The sequence below is a fragment of the Thamnophis sirtalis genome, unplaced genomic scaffold, assembly GCF_051295495.1.
Source record: "Thamnophis sirtalis isolate CommonGarterSnake01/CBP01778 unplaced genomic scaffold, rThaSir2_p1.2 scaffold_3, whole genome shotgun sequence".
NCBI lineage: Eukaryota > Metazoa > Chordata > Lepidosauria > Squamata > Natricidae > Thamnophis > Thamnophis sirtalis.
Genome location: NW_028261383.1, coordinates 102903430 through 102931163, shown reverse-complemented (window position 1 = coordinate 102931163; position 27734 = coordinate 102903430). Strand labels below are relative to the sequence as shown.

At 37.0% G+C, this 27734-nt stretch overlaps 1 protein-coding gene across 2 annotated transcripts in view; it reads left to right on the top strand.

Annotated features, from left to right (window-relative positions):
• The window catches only part of UBTD2 (ubiquitin domain containing 2), a 79399-nt gene extending 52303 nt beyond the window's left edge, over window positions 1-27096 (top strand). For both annotated transcript variants that reach the window (XM_014063234.2, XM_087709629.1), the window contains exons 2-3: window positions 276-512; window positions 20863-27096. In XM_014063234.2, the coding sequence (XP_013918709.1) occupies window positions 276-512; window positions 20863-21260 (635 nt within the window). In that variant the 3' untranslated portion in view covers window positions 21261-27096. The remainder of the gene's footprint in view (window positions 1-275; window positions 513-20862) is intronic.
• The last annotated feature ends 638 nt before the right edge of the window (window positions 27097-27734 follow it).

Below are 27734 nucleotides of genomic sequence, written 5' to 3'. Positions count from 1 at the left end.
TTGGAATATGATTTGGGAACTAATAAGTATATAAGATGTAAGATAAGATATGCCTTTTTGTTTTATTTATTTTATTAATCAAATTAGGTAATAACTTTATAGGCAAATGCAAAAACCTTCTAGCACAATACTAGATAAATAGTTGAACTGAATAATAATATGTGCAATAGCTGTTTTAAGTGATGGCCAAGAACTGTCAAAAGCTGTTGTTTGAACATGAATATTCTGCCCACGAGAAGACAGGCAGGTTTACTTCCTTCTTTCTTTTCCTACAGTTGCCCTTGGCCGTAATCAGCCCCTGAAAAAGGAGAAACCAAAATGGAAAAGCGATTACCCCATGACAGATGGACAGCTACGTAGCAAGAGAGATGAATTTTGGGACACAGCACCTGCTTTTGAAGGCCGCAAGGAAATCTGGGATGCCTTGAAGGCTGCATCACATGCGTTTGAGAACAATGATCATGAACTGGCACAAGCAATCATTGATGGTGCAAATATAACTTTACCACATGGTAAGTATATTCCTAATGGATGTACTGTAGCACTTGTGAACAGAAAAGCACTGTCTTAGTGTAGCCCATACTTCCTTTTTGGGCCTCCTAGACCACACTGACTTAACTGCAACAAATAACCCTGAAAAATGTTATTTGACTTTAGCTTCTTTTCAGTGCATATTATTAAAATTTACCATAAGTGTTTTTTTCTAGCTTTGAAGAATTATTGGGTTACTTTTAATATACAGTTGAATGGATATAGTTCTAAACTTCTCCGTTTTGCTTTGTTAGGGAGGAGGGAATGAGGGAGTTTGCAGTGTGCTATGACATGTTTTCATATTTAGCCATCTGCCTGTCAACTGAAAGTCACCTAAGTAATGAAGAAACTCTGACTAAGGTAAAGGTGATTGAAAGTTGGTCAGAGTAAAGAAATCTGAATCTGGGATGGATGGATGGATGATTGACTGATTGTTGAGGCTGGATTTTGGAGGTAAGCAAAGGAGTAAGGATTTTTGAAACGTTACAAGACCATTAATGTAACTCCAGTTGGGTATAAATGCCTCTTTATAATTTACATATGTTTATTAGATCATAAGAAAAGGCTCCTATCCTCCTGTTCCAAACAATGGCAAGGATTAACTATGAGTCTTGGTCATAGGATGGAGTGTAATTTGCAGTATTATCTTCCATGAAATTAGTCTAATCAAACTGTTTCAGTTTTGTTAAACTTTTTCATCCCCTCTCCCTGGGAAAAAGATCTTTATATGAGCAAATATTTAACAAGCTGAAATGCAGGGTGAAGTTTAAAGATGCTAATAAAGTATAAATATTTTATAAGATTCTTCAGTCCATATTCTGCAAAACATACTAGGGAGGATTTGTTTACATTGTTCTTCCCTTCCTCCCTCTTACCTTTTTAATGAGCATGTTTTGTACTGTTTTTATTTATTAACAATTCTGAATAAGAACACCAAACACTTGCAAGATTGTATAATGTCATAAAATATTTTGGGTTGTTTTTTTATATATATTATTATTTGCACCTGCAGTTCCTTTGCAAACCAGGAGTGGTCACCCTCTGATTTAACTACATACTGCTTTTCACACAAAAATTCCAAAACAGTTTACTCAAGGACAATCTGTATCATAAAGATGTTTACAGTCTGTAGTGGGAGCAGATTTTCTTATGTAGACCTTCCGTTCTCAAAGGAGTTATTTTCCCTTACCTTCCACCTGATTTATTATTAGATTCTGTCTTGTGGAATCCTTGGTGCTGTCTGCACTTGTCTGTTTGCTTGCAGATGTTTCATTACCCAACTGGGTAACATCATCAGTGACAGAACATCACAGCAAGATTTTTTTTCTTGCTTGGAAAACAATGCTCCTGATAAGTTCCAAAGAGTATCTCCTTTTTAAAATACATTTGGGGTGTGATTTAGCGAGAAGTAAAGGCTGGTTGTGTTGCCAATTCTTCTCCAGTCCTACATATGAGATGCTTTACTTCTTCAGACATTGTAGAAATTGTTTCTGTTTCTTGTTACTTAACCTTCTCTGTAATATAAAACATTTAATTTTTTTTCTGAAATTGGAAAGCTGATCATGCCCTGCATTTCATGTAAAAATGCCTCATTTTTACAGATTTTAATAATGTGGTATTAAGCTACAGAGGTACCATAGTACAATTTATCAGAATTACCTGGCAATCAACCAGTTGTCAGTAAAATTCAAAATACTTTGTACATAAATAAATACAGTATATATGTTTGCAAGAATATTGGCAGGTAGCGTATGCAGAATAAGGCAGTGTATTTCGGTGGTGTCAGGTAATGAGAAATATGGCAGGAGACAAAGGGCAGGTCACCTTGGAGGGAATGTGCCCTTGGAATATGGTATTGATCTTGTGTTTCAGCCCCTTAAATTAAATATTTTTACCTGGTTTTAGACTGCTGGTTTTAAATGCCAGATCAGCTTGTAATAAGGCTTGCCTTATTGATGATTTGAGAAGGCTGATTTCACTTGCATCACCAAGATGTCACTGAGAGCAGAGGTGGGGTTCCTCTCTCCGAAATGTGCTTAGCTGGTTATCGAGCGTTGCACCAGCCTAGACTAGAGGGTAGGGAGGCAGTGGGGCTGTTTTCATCGGAGAATCTCTGATAGCTTCCAGGGGCATTGCTCCAAGAGGGCCCTTTTTCTTAGGTTGGACTTGAGGAACCAAATGGGATTGCTACTGTACCAGCCTCCCTGCTCTGTAGCAGCTTCCCTGCCTGATCTCTTGGACTTCACAGCAGGGCTGGAGATGGAGTTTCCCAGATTCATAGTTTCGGAGGACTTTGTTCTATGTTCTCTTGGGCATGGGTAGGAGTTCATGGAATTGAGGACCATCATGGGCCTGACCCAGATCATCCAGGGTCAAACAACCAATTTTGTGTTCTTGTCGGAGCGGTGCCTTTGTGATCTGGAATTGGTGGACTTATCCTACATCCCCTTGTCATGGTCACATCTGACCTTGGTGGCTTGGTGAGCTTCCTTAAAGCCTTACCTTCTCCACGGAGTGGCAGGACCTACTAGATCAATCCCCCCTCCCCCCCCACAACAACCGATGGATTCAGATGGGTTTTAAAAAGAGCTGGGCATTATAAGTGAAGATCTGCTGTGTAGTCCTGCCAAATCCTTAGTTATAGAGAGGTGACTGGGGCTTTGAACAGGATTGCACCCATACCCATGGCAATTGAGAGAGATGACATGGACGTAGAGACATCTAGAGCACCACTAGCAGAAGTTGAAAAACATGCTTGCCCAAATACAGGTAAGAGCTGTTATCAAAACCTACTTCCTGGCAATTCAGAGGGTGAAACATGAACACTTCTCCACACTAATTGTATCTGCAGATAATAATCACTTTCTTTAAGGTGACCTGTTTCCTTCCAGGGAAGGATGATATCTGGTGAATTAAGCAGTGTCATGACCTCCCTCTCACAATGCCTCGAGTCTGTTAAGAGCTGGATGGGAACAACAGGCTGAAACTGAGCCCTGGTAAGATAGAATGGCTCTGAGTCTGGGGTTCTTTGGTTCATGGAGAATCACTATCTTTGGTTTTGAATGAGGTTGCCGTGCCCAGATGAACTAGTGCACAATCTGTGGGTTCCCATGGACTCAAGAATCCTGCTCAAGGAGCAAGCGACAATCATGGCCAGGAGGGTTTTTTTTCAAGTGTAGGCTGTGCACCAATTACGTCCTTCCCTGGACCAACAGATCATGCATGACCATACCTTAGTGTCTTGACTACTGTAACGCGCTCTATATGGGATTGCACTTGAAAAGTACTCAGAAACTTCAGTTGGTTCAAAATACAGGGCCTGCATGGTTTTGTGCAAGTCTACATTTGCACATGTGGCACCGCTCTAATGGGAGCTGTATTAAATGCTGATTTGCTTCCATGTCCAATTCAAGCTGCTGATCATTAACTTTAAAGCCCTAGACGGCTTGGGGCCAGGTTATTTGAAGGACCATCTATTCCCATTTATATCTCTCCAACCCAACAGATCAGAGAGGCGGGTTATGTTATGTGCCTTCCCCATCCCCCATTAAAGAGGTCTATTTAGTGCGGCCAAAAAGAAGGTCTTTTCCATGGTGGCTCCCTTCCCTGTGGAAATAAGGTTAGCCCCCACATATTCCAAACTCCATGAAGGCATGGTTTTGCCAGCAGGCCTGCTAATCTTGTTTGAAGGTAGGGAGGGGAGGGGTATATTGGGTATATGCATACATATGTGTGTGTGTGTGTGTGTGTGTGTGTGTGTATAAATATTTTTAAAAGTTGGGATTTATTTACTTTTATTAGTAGAAATAGTAAGCATGCTCTTCTTCTTTTTCTTATAAAACAAATAAGGTCACATAACTTTCCAGAAGAAAATTGCAGCAATTCAGTGAATTGTCTTTCATAACTTATAAATATTCCATTAAAAAGTATTCTTTGATTTTAAAATTCTTAAGAGTATTAATGTACATCACACCAATTGTGCAGTTATCTTTCAAGGTAAGCTATATTATGCAAAGGGTGGAAAATGAGTAAGAAATAGTAATCAAAAGAAATTAAAGACATGAAAATAAAAGAAAACATAGCTAAATCTAATTTATAACATTAATAACTATTTTTGTAAACTGTGCTTGCTTCTACCATAACCATATACACTGCATGCTCTTCTGTCAAATTTTTACCTCTTTCTCTTTGAAGACCATGCCAACTACATTTAAGTCAAAAATTCCCTTTATCATATCTTTTTCTTTAAACAACAAATATAGTAGACTTTCTTTTTCACATTTATACATTTGTCAGTGATATGTTGAATATAAAGTATCTGATTTGCATGTCTCCTGCCTGGTGCAAAACCCCACTACAGTTTTTTGGCTCAAATTACTCCTATCATAATTATTTGATCAGAATTCTGCCAAGCATCTTCCAAGACAGTTAACAGACTGATCTCCCTGTATTTTTTTGTTTGCATCCATTCTCCCTACCATTCTTTTTGTGTAGGGGAACACAATGGCATTCATCCAATTCTCATGTATAGATTTAGTCTTCACAGATGTGTTAATCAAATCACACTGGCGTTCCTAAAGTAAACTAGCGTATTTTTGGAGTATAAGACGCACCAAGGTTTTGAAGAAGCAATTTTTTTTTAAGTAGGTAGGTAAATAGAGGGATAGAGAGAGATATAGAAATACAGTAGGTAGGTAGGGTGAGAGAGAGAGAGTAGTTATGTAGGTAGATAAAGGGATATATATAAGAGAAATAGAGAGATAGAGAGAAATATAGTAGGTAGGTAGGGAGAGAGAATGTAGGTAGGGAGAGAGATAGAGAGAGAAAGAGAGAGAGAGAGAAATACAGTAGATAGGGAGAGAGAAAGAGTAGGTAGGTACGTAGGTAGATATATATATATATATATATATATATATATATATATATATATATATATATATATATATATCTATATATATATATATATATATATAAAAATATATAAATATATATATATACATACATACATACATACACACATACACACACACACACACACACAGAGTAGGTAGAGGGGGAGAGAGAGAGTTTGGTTTGGTTTAATTGGACTTATATGCCGCCCTTCTCCCAAAAGACTCGGCAGCGTATTGGACTTTATTGGACTTATATGCCGCCCTTCTCCCAAAAGACTCGGCAGCGTACAACATAAAAACACATATGACAAAAGTTAAAAAAGATTAAATAGGAAATCCAATAACCTTCCATTGACAATTTACATCAAATTTAGGATTAAATTAAAAACTGACAATTTTAAATTAATAATTTATTTTATTCTATTCAGGCCAGGCCGGCTTGCTAAAAAAGCCAACTTTTTAGGGCGTGCTGGAAGGACTGGAGGTTGGGTCATTCCAAAGGGAAGGCGCTCCCACAGAGAAGACTCTCCCTGACTCTCGCCGACAGCACCCTGAGGAGGCCAACTCTGTGGGATCGTACTGGATGGTGGGAGGTTAACGGTGGCAGTAGGCAGTCTCGTGAGTAGATAGGTAGATAGAGGGATAGAGAGAGAGAAAGAGAGAAATGCAGTAGGTAGGTAGGGAGAGAGAGAGAGTAGGTAGTAGGTAGGTAGTTGTTTCCAGGTGTATTTATCCATGTGCTGGAGAAGGAAATCGCTGCAGCATCTAAGACTTTGTTTCTACTGGTACAGCACTTGATCAATGTAATTCTCATCAATCAGTTGTTCATCAGAAAGTTCTCATCAAGAGCTTTCCCAAAGGGGAGGGGGAGTTTTTGCACTCTGCAAACTTCCCAAAAATGGGCCTTTTTTCCCCCCACAAAAACGGGCCTTTAAAAAAAAAGGCATGAATAGCCTTATGGGCGCTTGCAGAGTGCTCCTGGAGGAGTGGATCCGCCCAAAATGAGCAAAAAACGGTCCGTTTTTCACAAAGACGGGCCTGTTTTTTGTCAAAAAAAATTGCATGCATAGCATTATGGAGGCTTATAGAGTGCTGCTGGGGGCTGGAGGGGCAAGCTCCGGTCCTCTGGAATGAACTCCCCGCAGGGATTCAGAACCTCACCTCTCTCCAGGCCTTCCGAAAAGCCGTCAAAACTTGGCTTTGCCGGCAGGCCTGGGGGTGATGAGTTCCCTCCCCTCTCGACATGTATGGTTGTGCGACTGTTGTCTACTTTTATTATTTGTATTTTGTCTTTTATGTTCCCTTTTTTTTCCCCTTTGAATTGTTTGCCGCCCTGAGTCCTCCCGGAGAAGGGCGGCATACAAATAATAAAATACAATACAAATACAATACAAAAGAATGGCCTGGTTTTTGTTCATTTCTGCCCTCCCCAGTCCCTAGGAGCTCTTTGAAAGCCTCCATAAGGGTATAGCAATAGCAATAGCAATAGCAATAGCAGTAGACTTATATACCGCTTCATAGGCCTTTCAGGCCTCTCTAAGCGGTTTACAGAGAGTCAGCATATTGCCCCCAACAATCTGGGTCCTCATTTTACCCACCTCGGAAGGATGGAAGGCTGAGTCAACCCTGAGCCGGTGAGATTTGAACCGCTGACCTGCTGATCTAGCAGTAGCCTGCAGTGCTGCATTTAACCACTGCGCCACCTTATGCATGGGGGGCAGGCCTTCAGGAGGCAAAAATTGCTGTATTCGATATATAAGATGCACCCAGATTTTCAGCCTCTTTTTTGAGGAAAAAGGTGCATCTTATACTCCGAAAAATATGTTAGATACATATTTTAATATTTTCTAGTTAACATTCTCAAAACCTACACTTCATCATTTCTTTAGACTTTACTATAGATAACATTAGTTTTATTCATTATCATTTCAGTTTCATCCCAAATCATTTAATCACATCTATTTTTAATTATAGTTATTCTGTAAAAAGACTTTTGTTCATCCCTGTTCTCCCATTTTCTTATTTCATCAAAACTACACTGCCTTTTTGCTTTTTAAAAATCTTAAATGTTTCTTTTTGATTACATTTGAATACATAATTAGTTTTTTTTCTCTTTGTACGCATTATGCAGTATCTTTCTATCATTAGTTATATTAAATACTTCCATATCTACATTATTTTTCTAATCCACAGCCTTTTTCACTGGAGAGTAATTTGCATGTATCACCAACCTATGTATTTCTGCTTTCACATATACCTACAACCTTCATTTGGGATAAAGTTTGGCACTTTCATTCATAATTAAACTTATACCTCCATTTCTGTACATGTATTTATCAGCTCTTTTTCATATGCTCAGACTATCTTCATTCACATCTATGACATTCTTTTGTTTCATTTTCATAACAGCATTTTGTTTCATTTGTTAATTCATGCTATTTACCCTCCTCTCCTTTTATATTCACAATTGTAAAAGTTCCATAAGCCATCCTAATCACTAGACATGCCTACATTTATTGTCTTCACTTTCACTGGATGTAGAGAGTGAGAGCAACATACATGAGTCTTCAGCTCTTAAATTATATTTATCCTCTTTTGTAGATTCATATCTAAAGCTAATTATTTATGAATCTTTATCTTGGTTTGCTCAGAGGGAAGACAGAGTAAAAGAAATTGAAAGGTTTGCATCTTTAAAGCCCTTCATGGCTTGGGGACGAGTCATATGAGGGAGTGTCTCGTCCCAATCCACTAGAGCAGGAAAGCAAGGAATGTTACAGGTCCCATCTCCTAAGAAGGTACATCTGGTGGGACCCAGAAGACGGGCATTCTTCGTGGGGTTCACCGACAAAAGGGCGAATGACAAAACCGCTCCCGACTAAACCACGTCGCTAACGTCATCAACAGGGCGACAACAGCCCGGGGACAGACGCACGCTGTCAATCCTAAACCTAAACTTAACCCCTAACCCTAAACCTAACCCTTAACCTAACCCTAAACCTAACCCTAACCCTTAACCTAACCCTAAACCTAACCCTAATCCTTAACCTAACCCTAAACCTAACCCTTACCTTAAGTTGAATCGGCTTTCTTTCAAAGCGCTATTTAAAGCGCTCTTCTTTCTCCACGCTGGCTGTTGTCGCCGCGTTGATGACATCAGCGACGCGGTTTAGTCGGGCGTGGTTTTGTCGTTCGCCCTTTTGTCGGGTCACGTCTCCGTGGTAGCTCCCTCCCTTTGGAAGTTACTATCAACAAACATTGAAAATCAGTAACAGTCAGGACAACTCTAAATTAAGTTTGAACAACCTGGCCACTGGTTTATTGTAGAACAACATGTTGTATGGTTAGGAATTTGGCAAGAAGAACAGAAGATAGTGATTCCTCATGGATATTCATAGAACTGCTTAGGAAGATAATGGAATGTAATAAATGACTCATTGATATTCATTCTTGACTGTCATAGATTCTAAAGACAAAACGTTGTTCTGGAAACTAGCAAATGCCAATTTGGGTGAAGCTAAGAACATCATAAAGATTAAAGTATCCAAAGAGGAAAAGGAGAACCGTTATACTAGATTATTTGCCTAGAAAATAATAAAGAAACCAAATCTCTGATCCTGGTACTGCCATCAGGCAAAGCCCCAGAAAAAGACTATGTCCCTGATGATTTATTAAAAGCTAATATCATTTGGTAGAAACTTATTTTGGTTAAGCTCTTTAACAATATTAATTTCTCTTAGGAACTTCCCCAGGGTTGAAATATAAGAACAGTGATCACAATATATGGAAAAGGTGATGTAGCCACTCAGGGAGTATAGACAATTAATCTGTACAACTAAAATGTATGCAAAATATCTAGCTAATAAATTAGAAAATTGGGTCATTGATAACAATGTGCTTGAGAGCAACAGGCAGGGATTTTAGCAGGACACTCAATTGATCATGGTCTTGTATTGGATCAACTGATAAATAAGCATGAAAAACATACCAAAAGGAAACCGTTGCCTTTGTGGATTTCTGTGCAGATTTTGTTTCTGTTAATTAAAAGCAAGCTACAAATTAAGTCCTATATTTCTGTTGTAAATGTAGCCAGGCTACACCTTATATGCCAGCTGCACAATCCACATTCTTCTCAAGTGAAGGATGTTCTTTGTTACAAACACAGATCAGATCGTCCTGCCCCTCCAAGTGCTGAAGATAACAGCATCTTGATCCTTTTTAAAATGAAGGATATAACTCAAGAGAAACAGTGAACCACATTGGGAAAGAATGTAAACTAACATTTTCCCATAGCTTCTGCCTGAGTTTTAGAATTCCAAGATACCAGGGATGACCGTATAAGAGATAACAGAGAATCTTAACTGCAAGATTAATATTTTTCTATATGACTAGATATGCTCAAGCAAGAAATTTTACACCATACTTTTATGACATGTTACTGTGTTATGTTAAAGTGTAATTTTCTGGTGTGCGTGCGTGCGTGTGTGTGTGTGTGGGTGTGTGAGTCAGTCAGTGAGAGAGAGAGAGAGAGAGAGAGAGAGAGAGAGAGAGAGAGAGAGAGAGAGAGAGAGAGAGAGAGAGAGAGAGAGAGATCAGATTTTTCAAAGTCAGCTTTGAATCATGTCTCAATTTATGCATGAGGGAATTTTCTCCTTTCCGCGCCCTCCCACTCTTCATTCCTCCCATTCATTCATTTTGTGACATGTAATATAAATTGGAATCATTCCAGTGGCTTTTCAGAGATCTTTCACAGATTTGTAGATCGACACCATCTTGTGGACTCTGGAGCCTTGTATTATTATTTTTATTATTTATGTTTCCTGTTTAATTCAGTTTCTAGCTACTGTATCCCCTGATTTGAACAGCTCTGTAACTTCTTATTTCAATATTGAATGTTTGTATTTTAATCTGTAAAGTTAAAAATGTTTTTTTTTACTTTTTATATTTTTATGTTTTTAATAAAGTTTGATTTTATTTATTTCTAAAGAGATTGTTTTATTTCCCCAAGACAGAAGAAGGGGCTGTATCTTCTAGCCACGTGCCTATGAGCTAGGGGCTTAGAGGAAATATTTCAGGTTTAATATTTTGACATTAAATTTAGAAAGGTAATGCAGATTTTGAAACCTCTGTTTCACACTACTAAGATTAAGGGATAAGTGCCAGGTGGGTGCTCATTGGAAGATTGATGGTGGCAGCAGGAACTACCATCCTACTTTCCCAAAGCTGAACATGAGGCTGGAATTCTGTTGTCCCATTTTCTGCTTTACATAAAAACATCAAGCTTGATTTCTAATATCTACATGTACAATGTAGATACAACATACAATTTTATTGGCATATATAATTGATTTTATACTGACTTCCAGAGGGTTTTTCAACTTCCTAGTCTAGCCTGCAACCTAAGATTATCTAACCATCTGTCTCCAAATATTTTAGGATAGGGAGGCTTTCTCTCAATCACTCTCCTTTGGTCATTTCCTGCTTAGATTATTGGAACACACTCTACATGGGGCTACCCTTGAAAAGTATCCAGAAGCTTCAGCTGATAAGAATGTGCGTGCTCATGAAATTTTGGGTTCCCCAAGGATGACACATATAACACCTTCACTGCATGAGCCGCACTGGTTGCCTAGTTTGTTTCTAGGTCCAATTCAAGGTGTTGGTTATCACCTTTAAAGCCTTACATGGTAAATTCACTTTTTTTACTACCAGTTCTATGGGCATGGCTTGGTGGGCGTGGCAGGGGAAGAATACTGCAAAATCTCCATTCTGTCCCCACTCCAGGGGAAGGATACTGCAAAATCCCCATTCCCTCCCCACCCTTGGGCCAGCCAGAGGTGGTATTTGCCGGTTCTCCAAACGACTCAAAATTTTCACTATTGGTTCGCCAGAACCTGCTGAATTTCACCTTGCTTACATGTCATGGGGCCAGGATACCTGCAGAACTGTCTTCTTCCCCTTACATTTATCCATCCCACTCACCCATGTTACAGACCCTGTCAGTTAGAGTTTTGACTGGCAGTTTCCAGAATGAGAGTCTTCTCTGCTGCTGTCTGCCTTTAGAATGTCCTCCCCTGAGAGGTGAGTTGGGCCCCCGTGTTCCTCCCTTTCCAAAAGAGTTTGAACACCTGGCTTTGCCCACTTGGGATTCTCAGAGAAGCAGACAAACTTGGAGTTGGTTAGCACCTAAGAGACCTTCCCCCACCGTTTAAACTTTAATTCTATTCTTCTTTTAACCATCTCCTATTGAAATCTAATATTTTTATACATTATTTATGTGTTTAATTTTACACGGCCCAGAGACACTCTATTTATGAGATGGGTAGTCTCTAAATTTGATAAATATTATTAAATGTATATGGTGATCAATCTTGCTGCCATGACTCAAGGCAGCTTTCAAGATTTAAAATTGGGAAAAAAAACACAGAAATCATTAAAAAACATTTTAAAAATATAACACATAAAACCCAAAAAATATTAACCAAGTCCAGTCCTTTTTCTTTCCAACATGAGCCAGAGGCTGCCGATGATCATTTCCATTTTGTTTTCTATCAAATTTGATTCTGTAATTATTCACTCAACATCTCTCTGATAAATGTCTCTCTGAGCTTTATGTATCTTATTCCAGTCGGTGAGATTACATTCCTTATATGTCTATGAAAGAGAAAGAGGGGAGACTTCAAAAACAACAGCATAGCTTGTAAGCACTCCAAGCTGTTAAAGACTGGATGAGAGCAAACAAACTGGTGCTCAACCCAGACAAGACCGAGTGGCTGTTGTGTTTTCCTCCCAATAATTTGACCACCGTACCATCAATCAGGCTGGGGGGACAAAACTTATACCCCTCAGATAGGGTCCGCAACTTGGGAGTCCTCCTGGATCCACAGCTGAGTTTTGATCACCATCTATCAGCTGTGACCAGGGGGGCATTTGCCCAGGTTCGCCTGGTGCGCCAGTTGCGGCCCTACCTGAATCGGGAGGCTCTCACGACAGTCACTCGAGCCCTTGTGATCTCTAAGCTGGAATACTGCAATGTGCTCTACATGGGGCTGCCCTTGAAGAGCACCCGGAGACTTCAGCTAGTACAGAACGCGGCCGCGCGAGTGATAGTGGGCGCACCTCGGTTCGCCCACATAACACCTATCCTCCGCGAGCTGCGCTGGCTGCCTGTAGATCTCCGGGTGCAATTCAAGGTCTTACTTACCACCCATAAAGCGCTCCATGGTAGTGGATCTGACTATTTGAGAGACCGCCTCCTGCCAATAACCTCCCTGCGTCCCATCAGATCGCATAGAGCGGGCCTCCTCCGTATTCCATCCGCCAGTCAGTGCCGACTGGCGACCACCCGGAGGAGAGCCTTCTCAGTTGCTGCTCCGACGCTATGGAACAATCTCCCCGTGGAGATTCGTACCCTGACCACAGTCCAGGCCTTCCGCACAGCCCTTAAGATCTGGCTAGCCCGTCAGGCCTGGGGATAAATTTTCTTGCCCCTCCCGAATGCTGAGTGAATTTTGTGTTTTAGTACTTTTTGTTATCTCACATTTTTTTTTTCTGTATTTTGTCTTTCACTCCCCTTCCCTTACTATTGTAAGCCGCCCTGAGTCCCCTCAGGGAAAAGGGCGGCCTATAAATGTTAAATAAAATCAAAAAAAAAAATCAAAATATTATTAACTAATGGAGAAAGATAGAAGGAACAAAAAGTCCATAGATTTTATAATGATTGCAAGAGAAAGTATGTTTATGCAACGGAGATTCTTTACTACTCGGATTTCTCAAAGGTGCTTCACATTGTCAGAAATTTTTGATAGTATGCTAAGCATCTAGTAAGCAATCAACAGCAAGCTTTGCCCTTCTCCAAATAGCAAGTTGCTATTTTAGAAGTAGGGAATCTTTCTAATTCTTCTGCAGCAGAATTTCAGCTGTGCCTACCTTGCCACAAATCATAGCAGCTTGGCATTGTTACTGCAAATTGATGGCAACTAAGAGGGAGTTCTGGAGAGACATGAATCTGGGAAGACAGGAGGCAGGCCATCTGCTCTACATTGCTGACTCCTGCAATAAAGTTCAGGTATTGTCAAAGTGACAGATCTGATCATTGTACATCAGGCTGTTGAATTTTAAAAATAATAACGGGTTGCTGTTATTATTCACAATTTCAAATTTTAACTGCGTTGATGCAGAATTTTATTATCTACCTTGAGAATTGTCTTAAATCAAAAGTGAGTTATAGTAATTAGAGTATATAATTTACTGTTATGGAGATTAGGAAAAGAAATTTACATTCCTAATTATTTTTTCTATCGGTGAATTCTAAACAGTTCTTACTGGGTTTCTGTTAGTCTAGTTGGAATCCTGAGACTTTATTTTGTTGTACTGTATGGAAAAAAAATTGTTTTATTAGTATTGTTTATTTTTGTAATAAAGTGTACACGAGGAATATTTATCTCAATGTTATACTGAATAGTGTCCATGGGTCTTAATAATTAAAATTAGGCTTTAATAAAAATGCTGAAGTTCTACAAAGATTTCATGAATAGTTCTGATATTTTGTAACTTTACCTCATGATTTGTACATGCAGTTTGTAAGGTTTCTAGAGATTATAAATCTTTATTTGTTTCTTCTTAAGATAAATGATGGTTGATTGTGCTTACTTGGTTGAATGATCACAAACTTAATTTCATGTAAATTAATTATCTGAAAAAAACAAGGAATGTGCTTTAAAGACTTTTGAGTTGATCTTCCATGATATAAACAGGAGGGGGGAAAGCTTAATAAAATGGCACAGCTGTTAGCTTTTGAAGCTGATAATATTGCACTAATATCCTGCCAGGGAAATTAGATGTAGCAATGTGAATGATAAATTACACACAAACACAAAGTAGAATTAATTAGATATATATTTGCATTTTTTTGTGAACATTCTCATAAAACATGAGGTGGGAAAAGTTGCTCCCTGCTGCAAATAGAAGGCCCATCTTCTGACATCCAGCAGTGGTGGGAATGGGAGCAATTTACTGTTTTTATTGCACAGAGGAATTTTAGTTTGATTTACCAGTGGTCCCAGTAATTACAAAATGTTGTTCTGAAATTCATTCTCCATAGATAAATACACAGCATTAGATCTAGATTTGGAGGGGGGGTGTAACAGCCTCATAAACTACTGAATTTGTAAGCAAATTTGGTGATTACGGGTTTTGGCAGTTTTATTGTTTTAAACAAAAAGTAATTATATTCAGAAATATATAATCAAAATATTTGTTAGAATGCCAGTACTGTACAGTGGACATCTTAAAACCAGTGAAATACGTACTAAAACAAAGTATTTAATTATAATTACATTTGAACTTCAGAGTAAAAAGGTTTTATGTACCAAAGAACTATTAAATAACAATGGATCCGCAAACACGGTTCTGATTTTAATGGTTGAATTTAGATTTTAATTTATTTTAAATCCTCTAATTTAAAGTCTCAATTGACATATAACAATATGGACAACTTTTTTCTCTTTCTTACAAGGGCTCCTTTTTTTTTTCTTTGTTGGCGGATGCATAATAGATGGTACTGAAACTTTGAAGCTTTCAAAGAACCAAAAAGAGATTGGGAAACCACCACCGTACTATATGCAAAAGTGTGTTTTGCACCTGGATATTTGTAAAGAAGAATTTGTGAATTACTCAGTCGACTTCTTTTACTTTCATGCCCCCAAGATAGACATGTGTCTCAAGTGGCAAGTAAATACTTTCCTGGGATTTTTTTCTCCTCTATTCAGTGTAGATTCTCTTTGCTAAAGCTACTTGAATGGCCAATGGATCAAGGAGAGAGCGCTGTCGTGATTAACTATGTGAAGCAGAGAAAATAATAACTAAAATGAAAATAATGACTGAAATAAATCTAGCTCATGGGATTGAAGTTCATGTTTTCCAGTATCCAACAATCATTTGTCTAAGTGTAGCTTCCACTTCAGGTTGAATCTCAGATACGTTATGCATTTGAAGTGTTTTTCAACATTCTATTAAAAGCATATAAATAGGTATTTAACACAACAAAGTATAAAACTTAATAGGCAACTACAGGTCATTAAGGATTAATAGCCATTGAGTCGAATCTAGAGATGATTTTTATTTATTTTTGGGGTAATTTTAAAACCATGTTGCTAATATATCAGCATTAAAATATAATAATTCAACGAACCTATACCTAGAGAATCTCTTTAATCTCACTTTATACTGTAATTCAGGTGGAACCCTGGGAGCTATAAAAAATAAAATAAAACTGATTATCTTGCTCAGGCAAAGTCAATGCATTGTCCCAAACTTTCCTGCTTACTTCCTTATACTGACAAGGCAGAGGACACAACTATGGAGTGAATTTTGACAAACCTCCTGTTTTGCCCACACAAAACTCATGTTATGCTGAGAGTTTGTTCAGAGAAAATGGGGAATAAAACCTGGAACGCCACTTGGGAGATGGTAAGATTTCAGTGTGTGGCCATCTGTCAAGCTACACAGTGATAGGTGGATAGGTAAGCAGTGGCTGGTGATTTCTGGTGTGGTATATAAATCTTATATATCTAAATCTTTAGAGTATCTGTGTATTTGTTAGTGAAGTTCAATATTTGATCAATATTTTTTTTTAATTTCTAGCTATTTAAAATGAAAAAGGGTTTGTTTCATGGTAACAGAAAAACCTAAGATATATAACAGCTATGTATCTTTTAATAAATGATTGCTTGCACAAACCAAATCCTGATCATTTTATTCTGAGATGGTTTGCCAAATTCATTTGTCATTTTAGGAGGTCATGATATCACAAGTTTGAGGATTCCTACTCTAAGAAAAGGACCTCTGACATTACAATAGATCATTACTTGGTGTATTGATTAAATAAATATTACGTTGCATCTCTGCAAAACAAGATTCAGCCTAGACTTTGTGAAATGTTTTCAGAAATCTTAGAATATTGCTGACTTTCATTTCAACGCTCTTTAAGAGCTGTCAGAAATAGCCCTATATTAGTGAGAACTTCTGCTAGTATCTATTTTCTGTAATTGGTACTCAAGTAATGAACTCTGTGGGAAATGTACCAGCTGTGGTACCCAAACGCAAAGCTTTCTCATCTTCTTGCACAAGATGATCAAAAAATAGAATTGGCATTCTTCTTTTCTCCAATTATTATCAATGCAGGGAAAATAAATTAAGTGTCAGGAAATCTGTTCCCTATATTTATTTCTGAACAGTACAAGCTGACAACTCTGTCATGGATTCTGCTTTTTTAGAATGAATTGCAAATCACCTCTCAGAAAACTGTTAAGACATATATGGAATATGATGAATTAGTGGCGCTAGTTTTATTAGCTCCATATTTCATGAACCTTAAGTTTTCAGCCATAGTAGTACTATAACCTTTTCCTTCAGTCCCTTTTCTTATAATTCATAATATTTCATAATGTTATGGCACCTAAAAATGCTATGCAGGAGGGTGATGATAAGGAGTCCCTGCAGTCAACTGTAATGGCTTGGTTTAATTGCCAAGCACCTAAATTTTGTTCTTATGACTGCAAAGGCGCTGCAGTGGCTGTAAATTCAGGTAGGAGTCGTAAGTCCCTTTGTTCAGCACTTGTAATTTCAGTCACTGAACAATTGGTCGAAAGTCAAGGACTATCTGCATTTTCCCCAATATTTTATTTCTTGTAATATCAGTCACTGTTAAATAAGAAGGAAGGAACTTGGAACTGTAGGATCTTGCATGCAGAAGCACAGAGAACAAGAAAAGGAGAAAAGTGACTTGTTTAGGCTCACTCTGACATGAGCCAGAGACAGTTTCATAATATAGGTATTTAATTTAAATGGGCCAAACTTGTGAACTATATAAGCATAGACAACTTTTGTCTGTCACAACCAACTGAACAAACCTCATTTATCTTGAATCTAGTTAAATGGATTTAGTACATTTTTGGTTTCTCTCAGTGTTCTCAAACATCCTTAGACCTACAAATTTTCATCAGTTGTTATATGTACTGAATGATCATTCTTCTGGCTTGTAAAAACAGATGGGAATTTCATAATGCTAAAAAAATAAAATATACCATAATATGGGGTTTATAGTATATTCCACAACCAATCAGTTGTTTCTAAGCCTTTGTGGTGCTGCTAGTTTCTGTTGTATTTTTTTATAATCTTAACGTTTATATGAAGCTCTCAGGATTATGATATATATGATGAGGGGCTGTACAAGTCGTTGCCATTTATTATTATATTTTTAATAAATATTGCTTTTTTCCTTTGAGTCTTTAATATTTAAAATATGTCAAATTAATAACTTGCTTCATTTTTACAAAGGTTCAAGTTGACTCTATAAATGTCACATCCTTAAGATGTCAGCTGTTGAAAATGCAAATTCAGTTTTCCTTTATCGTTTTTTGGTAGCATTTATTAAATTTTAACTGAGCAACATAGGGTATCAGCCTTCTCAATTCTGGCCATAGATTGTATAAAAATAACATTTGCCTTGTTTTAATATATATTTCTTAATATACCTTCCTTGAAATTCTCTTCCAGAAAGAAATTAAGCTCACCTAAAGACCTGCTGAATATTCAATTTCCGCCCTGCTTTATTTGTTACTTGTCAAATTTTGCATTTTTCCCACAGTATTATTTTATTATTTATTTGTTAAATGTATTTGCTGCCTATCTTGCCATGGGGCTATTCTAGGTGGCTTACAACAATAAAAACAGAGAAATTAAAAGAAGTGTTAAACTTATTTGTAAACTTATTTGGTATTTTGGATGTCTTAAATGTTTGAAGTTAATGAGCCAAAGAGCCTCAAATAAAATCAGTAATTGAGGAAATTCAAAAAACTAGATTGTCATGCACAAATTTGAAGCTCTAGCATGTTTCAAAATTCAGGGGAGCCTTATTTTTAATACAATAACAACAAATCTCACTAATTTAGGCCATACCTTATTTGTTTTACTAGGAATTAACATAACGTGGTGGCCCCTATTACTTTATAGACTGGTGAGTTTCAATGTTCTGTGGATAGCGAAACCAATTCAGTAATTATCAACAGAAATATTTAAAACTCCAGATAATAATGCAATAATGAGAACGTGTTAAAGCTAATAGTATTGTCATCTTATGCTCACCATATAGTGTCATGCAAGATATTTTAAAAACAAGCAAGAGCCAAATTTCATATCTTTAGAAACAGAGCAGGAAAGAAACCAAAGTTTGAAAACAGTATTGGAATAGTCTTTTATTTTCTGAAGTCATTCCTTTCCCCCCTCTTTAAAACAAAAGGGACATTTTACATTTGCTGAGGATATGTACATGTGAAAAGGGGGTGAATCTATTTAATGTTTCCTTGCAGGGGCTGTGGAGGAGATGGCCATTTTAAATTTCAAATCTTCCTTTTGGGTAAACATAATAATACATCTCATAGCCTAGAACATATTTACTAAGACACATGACTATTTAAGATGAAATACCTTGCATCAATAGATATTAATCTATTAAATAATTAAATTTATTTATTTATTTATTTATTTATTAGACTTATATGCCGCTTAATAAGGCTTTCAGCCCTCTCTAAGCGGTTTATAGATTTTTAGCAAATTGAGTCAGCATATTGCCCCCAACAATCTGGGTCCTCAATTCACCCACCTCGGAAGGATGGAAGGCTGAGCCAACCTTGAGCCGCTGAACTGCAGATAACAGTCAGCTGAAGTGGCCTGCAGTACTGCACCCTAACCACTGCACCACTGCACCACCTTATATGTAAATAATACATACTTACATAATAAACACCTTAAAACATAGTCTTCGACTTGCTACTATTTTTTTCAGCAACAGTTCAACATTATGATGGTGTTGAAAGTATGATGAATATGACCAATCCTCTGAGTTCTTATCATTGCAACATTCCCATGGTCACATGATTGCTACCTCTGAGTGCTTGGCAACTGGCTCACATTCGCAATTTGTTGCAGTCCTCTGCAATGATGTGATTGCCATTCACGGCCTCCCTGTCAGCTTCCTTAGAAAGTCAATGGGGAAGCTGGTAGGGAAGGTCACAGTTTGTTATGATAAATCTCCCCCTCCCTGAGCCTCTCTGCACTTCTCTCTCACCCTTGTGCACCCTCCTTGATTCTCACTACATCTCCCTTAAATCCCCCATACACTCTCCCTGAGTCTTGCCATGGCTTCCTCACGTCATCCTCTCATGTACTCCCTTGCAATTTCCTCCACTTTCCACCCAGCAATAACCATTTACCTGCCTGCTAGCCTGCTTATCAGCTGCCTGGGTCTTGCAATTTCCTGCCAGTTTCTCCATTAACTTGGTTCTGGGAAGCTGCAGGAAGTTGTCTTGCCAAACAGTTGTGGCATTCCGTTTACAATTGCATTGCTTAGCAACAGGAGTTCCGGTCTCAAGTGTTATCCTAAGTTGAGAACTATCTATGTACTTTTTAGATGGCACAGTAATTTCATATACTTCAGCATTGTGAAATGTGACCTTTTTTTTCTTTATATGTAAATCAGAGCCTGATATAATCAAGCTTTCAATGGACAGGCTGCCACTTAAAATACATAAAGAGTGTTCTATGATATACATTTTCTGTAATTGATAATACTGTGCCTATTCATATTCTCTGAATATGATAAATACTCCTAGGATGCTAAAAGCAAATTAAAATAACCTGTGTAGGCGAGCAAGGCTTGAAATTACTGTATTTTTCAGAGTATAAGATGCTCCTTTCCCCACCCAAAAGAGAGTGAAAATCTGGGTGTGTCTTACACACTGAGTATAGTATTTTTGGTCTCCTGAAACCCCACCCCACATTTTTGCAAAAATGGACGCACAGAGGGTTTGGGAGGCCTGCAAAGTGCTCCTGGGGGCTAGGGAGGGCAAAAATGAGCAACGAACAGGCCTGTTTTTCACAAAAACAAGGCTGTTTTTGCCCTCCCAAGTCCCCAGGAGCACTCTGCAGGCCTCCTTCCAAACTCTCTGGACATCCTGTGGGTTTGGGATGCCTGCAGAGTGCTCCTGGGGGCCGGGGAAGGCAAAAACTTTTTTATTATTTACCTGTTCAACATCTTGGTGCATCTTATACTCCCGTGCGTCTTATAGTCTGAAATATATGGTAACATACTATATGTTCTAACAGAACTAGTTACAAAGGTCAATATGGTTGTACTTCCTCTACATTCATTGCTTACAACTTGCCATTGATAAACTAATCTTTTTTTTTTCAAAAATAACATATACATTCACTTTTAATACTAGAAAATCCTTTTAATTCAGAAGAGGATGAAGGATAAAAGTTGCCTTCTGTATGTTGTGCCTAAAAAAATTCAAGTAATTTAAAAAATGCAACATTACTTTATTTTTTTTTAATGTGTTATTTACTCAGCTCCTCCCCCCCCTCTCCTTTTCTTCTAAAGGTGCTTTGACGGAGTGCTATGATGAACTGGGAAACAGATACCAGCTTCCTGTCTACTGCCTTGCCCAACCCATCAACATGATAGAAGAGAAGGGTGATCTAGAGACTCTGGATTTTCCGGATCCTCCGCCTAACTCCGGTCACGAATGCCAGCTTCGTTTACGCCTCTCAACAGGCAAAGACCTCAAACTTGTGGTTCGCAGTATGGACACTGTGTATCACATGAAGAGACGATTACACACAGTGGAAGGCGTAGAACCTAGAAGTCAGCGATGGTTTTTTTCAGGACGGCCACTCGCAGACAAAATGAAACTGGAGGAACTGAAAATACCAAGGGATTATGTGGTGCAAGTAATTGTGAGCCAGCCCTTAACAAATCCTGTCTTGGTGGAGAACTGATTTTTGCCTATATGCCTCTTCTTTCCTTTCCCTGCTCTTCTATTATGTGGGAACTTTTTCACTTTCCATTCTCTCCTACAAAAGGTTTGGTTCCAAGCAAAGACGAGCAAACCCTCCATCTGTGATGGAGTTTAGGTAAAAACATACATGAGCAAATATGCGCGCACACAAACCTTATGTATAAACACACAGTCCCTGTTTCTAAACTATCCTTGGAGGCTTTGTTCAATTTAGTATTTCTTGACACCACTCTTAACAAAGTAAATGGAAAAATGTTTGTGATAAAATGAGCCTGAAATTCAAGGTGGATAATTCTAAAACTGTGCTTTGAACTGTAAGTGATATATTGATCCATGACAGTGAAAAGCACTTTTTAAAGGATTAAACCAAATCCAACTATTTCATGAAATCAGTGTCACTTATAGTTCAGCTGATCATTGTAGCTCCCCTGGTTAATCTAGCATGCTGTGATATTTGTAGGGGTTGTTTCTATTAGGGTTTTATTTACTGGCTCAATAAGACTCCTGCTTAATAATGAGTAGCAAAGGACTAGAGGTACACTCCAATAGTGGTATGTTCTCAAATTCAGGTTTTACTAAACATTTTGGTACATTCCGATTTAGCAACAAATTGCAATGTGCTAGGGCTGACTTCAGGGTGTATAAATACTGCCTTCGGAAAAATTAGGCAATAATTTATTAAATACATAATTTCTTGTCTATGTAAGCTGCCCATTATAAGGAAACTTGCCGTACAAATCCCTGTCACCAATAAAAAGGCCTGTCAAATAATTTTACACTATTATGATTGGTGAAAAATCAATTATTCAAAGTATACCAGCTTGAGAATATTAAAGGCACAGGGCATCTTTTATTTAATATGTTCAGCTCTGATGTTTAAAACAATGGTTTTGAACCTTCTTTACCCTCAAAAATAGCAATGAACTAATTAGGAAAAAGCACAAGCTGGTTTCATACACTTTTCTAATAAGAATTTGTCTTGCTTGATAGCATTTTTACCCACAGATATTTGTATTTTCTTGCCATAATCAAGCCTGCAGTTTTTATTCTTACTCAAATTAAATATACGTACGTATGTACGTACACACACATAGACACACATACTCTGCCATTGTACACAGAATGAGAGAAAATTATGAGAAAGGATTGGGGGGAAAAACCCCTCACTAGCAGGTGAAAATATTATAGACTGTGTAACGCTAGATCTTTCAAATATACCATTAGACCCATAAGTACATTTTCGGGGATTCTGCATTGCATGTATATTTATGTTATTTTCCCTGAATCCCTAAATAATTTGTAGAGATGGAAAATTGCATTAAGACTGGATTCATTTAATTTGTAAAAGTAACATATATACCCCATAAACGTTTAAATAAGAGAGCATCTTTCAAGTGCTCTTATCTTCCATGACACCTGTTCGTACTTATGCATTTAACAATGTATAAAGAGTGCCTGTGGCAAATAGATTATAACTTTTATAGTTGATAGATTTTAAATGATGTTGTCATTTATCTAGAGCTCAATGTGAACCTTAGCAATATCATACAAGATTTTCTCTTTAGAATCTGAAAGTAAGACATTCTTTAGGGAGTAGGTACAGTATATCCTTTAAGAGTGCTTTGAGCAAAATTAGTAATGATTCTCTCTAGAATAATAAATATGTTTGGAGAATGGCACTGATCAAGTGTATCAGAACAATGGGCATATTCATCAAATGTTATTTTAAAATGGAGCCTGTCATTGGGTCTGCTCCTTGATTCTGACATGATCATGTGCTTGGTAGTAATGTCATCATTTCTGGCACAACCTTTGCTGGCTAAATACCAAATCTAATTTATCTTTCTTTATGCACATGGACCTTACAGTTACAGAATTTCAAGTTTTAATTAAATTCATTTTTTTATAAAAGATACAATGTGCATTATCCCCCGTTTTTTTCATTTAGAAATCAGTTTTTATATTTACATGAATGTATCGTGTGTCACAACTATAGAACTCTTCTGCTCATTGTCTATTACTGTTTGATCTGGATTAGGGTCATTTAGCAACTAAAATGTTTTCATAGAAATATTCAATGAACAGTAACTTTTAAATTGTTGATTAAGTTTCCCTTTTCCTGAAACTGTTGTTGGTGTTCCATTAATATTAAGAGCCCAACAGTCATAGAATGAATTCAAAATACTGCACATCACTAGCGATACTTTTATTATTGTCACTATATGAAGCAAGGTCTGGATGTGCTTTAAGTGAAATTTAAATTTTGACTTTGTTAGAATTTTCATTTATTTGGGCAGTGGCTAGATAAGGAATATGCACTACATATTGTGCAAGTTACTGGATTATACATCAGGAAAACTATGACAAGAATTATTATTTAGCACTTTTTATTTTTTCCAGGACTATTTAGAAAAGGAAGAAAAATTGCAACTATTAAGGAAAAAGTGAAAGTATATATAGTCTGATGGTTTTTGTAACTATTGCCCTTTTTTATGTATTCACCAAGTTTATCAAATTAATTTTCTTGAATGTCCCACAGTGAATTATATTTACAGTACTGCTGCCACAAATATGGGGATGGGCATGGTGGAATCAGCACAAAGCAAGTAAGCACCAGCTCCTTCCTATCACTGGCATTCACTCAACTCGCTGTAGGAAAAATATGACAGGCAAATCTATCCTGTATAAGTGTTGTCAATTAATAGGTAAATCAAAAGAGTAAGGAACATCCACTACTTCCTTTCCTTTTTCTCTTCATGGAGATAAGAGTTTTCCTGTTGTTTAGAGAATGAAGTTGATGCTTTTCAGTGTTGATGCATCAGGATTCAATTGTGGATCCTCAACAGCTGCCCAAGAATGCTGGCCAACATGATTATAGATGTTTTAGAATCACTGTAATAATTTTGTAAAAACAGCATCTGGAATATAGTCAGCTGTAAAGTGCTCATCAGTAACCATATTGCTCTGAAGAAACAACCACCAGAATACATTAGAATAGTTTATGTATTTCCTACAGTCCCTAGTGGGCTTTCATGAACAGAATTCACATTGTGACAAATGTTTTTAATGCTCTGATCATTTTTTTTCTAACCTGCTTATAAATCAGCATGGAAGGCACAGTGCAAGACATTTCCTGAAAAAAATGAAGGATACCACTCTTACAATTAGAATGGAATACTTTTGAAAGAAAAAATGAATATCCATAAACTTAGAATTTGATTAACACCAACAAAAGATCAATTTGGGGCAGATGCATGATAATTTAATTACTTCTTCTTTTGCACTGATATAAGATCTTCTATTCATAAATAAGGGATATTTAATATCTCATTTAATTCATACGTATCATGAATAATTTTTACTTTGAATAGAAATTGTTTCTCAGAACAAAGGAAGAGTTGGTGAGTCTATTATTTCTTTCTTTTTCTGCCTCACAGAAGTTTATAATATGTCATCACCACCATCATCCGACTCTTAAGAAATAATAAGCCAACTACTATAGGCTTTTAATGTTGTTAATCTGCAAGAATAATCAGTTATTCTGCAATAACAGAAGTTCAAGCAAGCACTGTATTAAACTGAATTTATATGTAGTCCAGATTCCGATTCACTGCCAGCTCATTGTCTACAAAATGTGCCTCCCTCTCCACTCCTATGTAAGGTAGTATATATTATAAAGATAGAATATTTGGCTGAGTTATCAAAAGCAAACAACAATTTCCCCAATAGCCACATCAAATTTCCATAACATTTCTAATTAACATTATTTTGCTGTTGAATTAAAGCTACAAATATATCCAATAGTTTGCACCCTTGTCTGGCAAAGATGTCAATGCTATATGCTAGTTTATGGCTAGTTTATATTTTGCTTGTTCTGCAATAGTCTGAAAGACAAAGGACAGTAGCAGTGCTTGTATTCCATTATGTACAACAACGTAGCAACAAATTAATATAAGATGGACAATGTTTACTGCTTCACCATGCTGTGGGAAAAGTTGTAAGATTAAGGAAATGATCATATAAACATCATAATTCTCTCATCTCTAAAGAGATGTTCAAGAAATAATTTGATAAGAAAAATGGTGTGTTTTAAAAATAAGTTGATGGGTAAATCCCTCCATTTTATTAATAGTATGGTTTCTCAATTCATTACATAAATAATTAGGATTTATACATAGATGGTAAGAGCATTGGGATATGATGTTTGATAACACATGATCTAAACAACTGACAAGGTGCAGAAAGGTTTTTACAGAAATGCTTTCATTTTTTTAAACAGCCAAACCAGTGGTGGGATTCAGCCAGTTCGCACACTCCAGGAGAACCAGTTGTTAACTTTCTGAGCAGTTTGATGAACTGGTTGTTGGGAGAAATCATTAGGGAAGAGAACCAGTTGTTAAAATTATTTGAATCCCACCACTGATCCAAACCCAAACATAAATTAATTCAACAGTTATATGTATATGTGTGATGTGTACACAAAAGACAGACACATAGGTGCATTGGAAGCATTGGCATATTAGTGTTGTTTTTTTTCTTCCTCAATTTTGAATGTTATAATCATATACATCACTTGAAATACTTTGATGTTATAACACCACCAATGTTTATGTTTGTTTTATTTTTACATGATTGTGCATTCATAGTGTTTGCTTACGATTATGTGGAGCTTTCCTTGAAGTGCAGTTTCTTCATCAGTCTAGCAACGTGCTTCACTTACAAATGCCTCCCAAGTGTGCTTTAAAAATACATTTCTACCAAACAATATGTAAATAGCAGAAAGAAATGCTGTGTATAGGAGATACAGAAATGAACCAATCTACATTTTCAGTATTTTACTCAAAGCAAGAGAATATTAAACTAATACTAGCAATTTCTATTGGCTTGCATCCATGCTCTCAAGATTAGTTGGCTGATTTTTAAAATAATGATGTAGCCATAAACTATTCATTCTTTAATTCAACTCTTTTGTTTCCCTCCATCTCATTTTAAGATGGAATTATTGGAAAGCATATCCGTAAATGTATAGAATTAAGAAGTATAATAGTGGGGTTTTTTTCCTTAGAATTTGCTTCATAATTTTGAACAACAGTGATGGGTTTATCCACATGGCATTAGCAATCCATGAAAAATTATGTTCATGCCTTCTGATTAAGGTCACGGGGTAAATATTTCTGGAAATAGTGCAGATGGTTTGCAAACCAGAACTATGCTGTTAAATAGAAGATCCAAATATTGCTTTTATGGAGAATAGTAAAAATGCATCTGTTTCATCCCATTTTCTTTCCTGGTAGTTAAATCAAGCCAAAGATGGAAGTCAGCTTAAATGAGTATTTTTGGTTTTTTTGATTTGAACTCACAGATATACAAACCATTTCTGGGGCTTTAACTGAAATAATGAAATTGCCTTCTATCAAGGGCCTTTGTTGTGCCTCTCTTCTCCATATCCTGGGAATGTCAAGAAACTGGAGACAGCCTTTCGAGCAATTATGCACTAGGCAGCTGGCAGTGTATAATGACACTCTTTTGTAGTGTGCTGAGCAAAGGACTCAAGTTTAACATCCGATTTGCCTCATGGTAGTGGCTTCCAAAGATGGCTGGTACCATCAATTTGTATTTCTTGAATAAAATATCTTCTCTTTTTCTGGTAAATCCTTTTTTGTACACTGTTTGTTGTGTGCCCTGTATCTAAGAAGCATTCATGTTCTACAGATGGTTAGTAATGCAGTACACAATTTCAGTGGCTAAAAGGAGAGGAATTAATGATGTGACACCTTTTCTTCCTGTAACTTTTATAAAATTAAAAAAAAAAATTTATGCATGGATTGTATGAACCTTTTTTAAGAGGGGTTTTTTTTTCCATTAGCCCAAGAATAAAGTCTTGCTGTCTCTGAAGATACAGCTAATCTTCTCAAGCCACGGCTTATATTCATGCTGTATCTCTGTCAGGTCAGTAGTCCAGGCTCATTCATATTCAGACACTATGCTTAGATCTCCGAGCACAAATAGTTCTTTTTGAACAGTGAAATGAAAAGTATAAATGAAACTTTTTGATTTCAAAAAGGTAAGAATGTATATTATAGAATGCTATGTGTTAAAAAGAAAAACAAAATGCCTTTTAGTTATTTTGGGGAAGGCTAAGTAATAAAGCTAATACAGGATATGTCTTGTTTTAAAATACAAATTCTGTGTTCTTTCTCTCTTAAACTACAGCTAAATTATTTAATGGTTGTTTCTATCCTGCCTTGCTGGAGTCTGTAGGTCAGCAAATGCCCTTGTACATATTATTATAGCAATGCACTGGTGTGCCTAATTGAAAATTCTAAATCTGTTTAGAGCATTCAAAGAACTGGTTACATAGCATCATTACTCCCTTATGTCATTTTTAGCTTTTACTCAAGTAGATGAGTGGGAAGATTTTGATCTGAGGTCCCACAATCATCGATCATTTTTA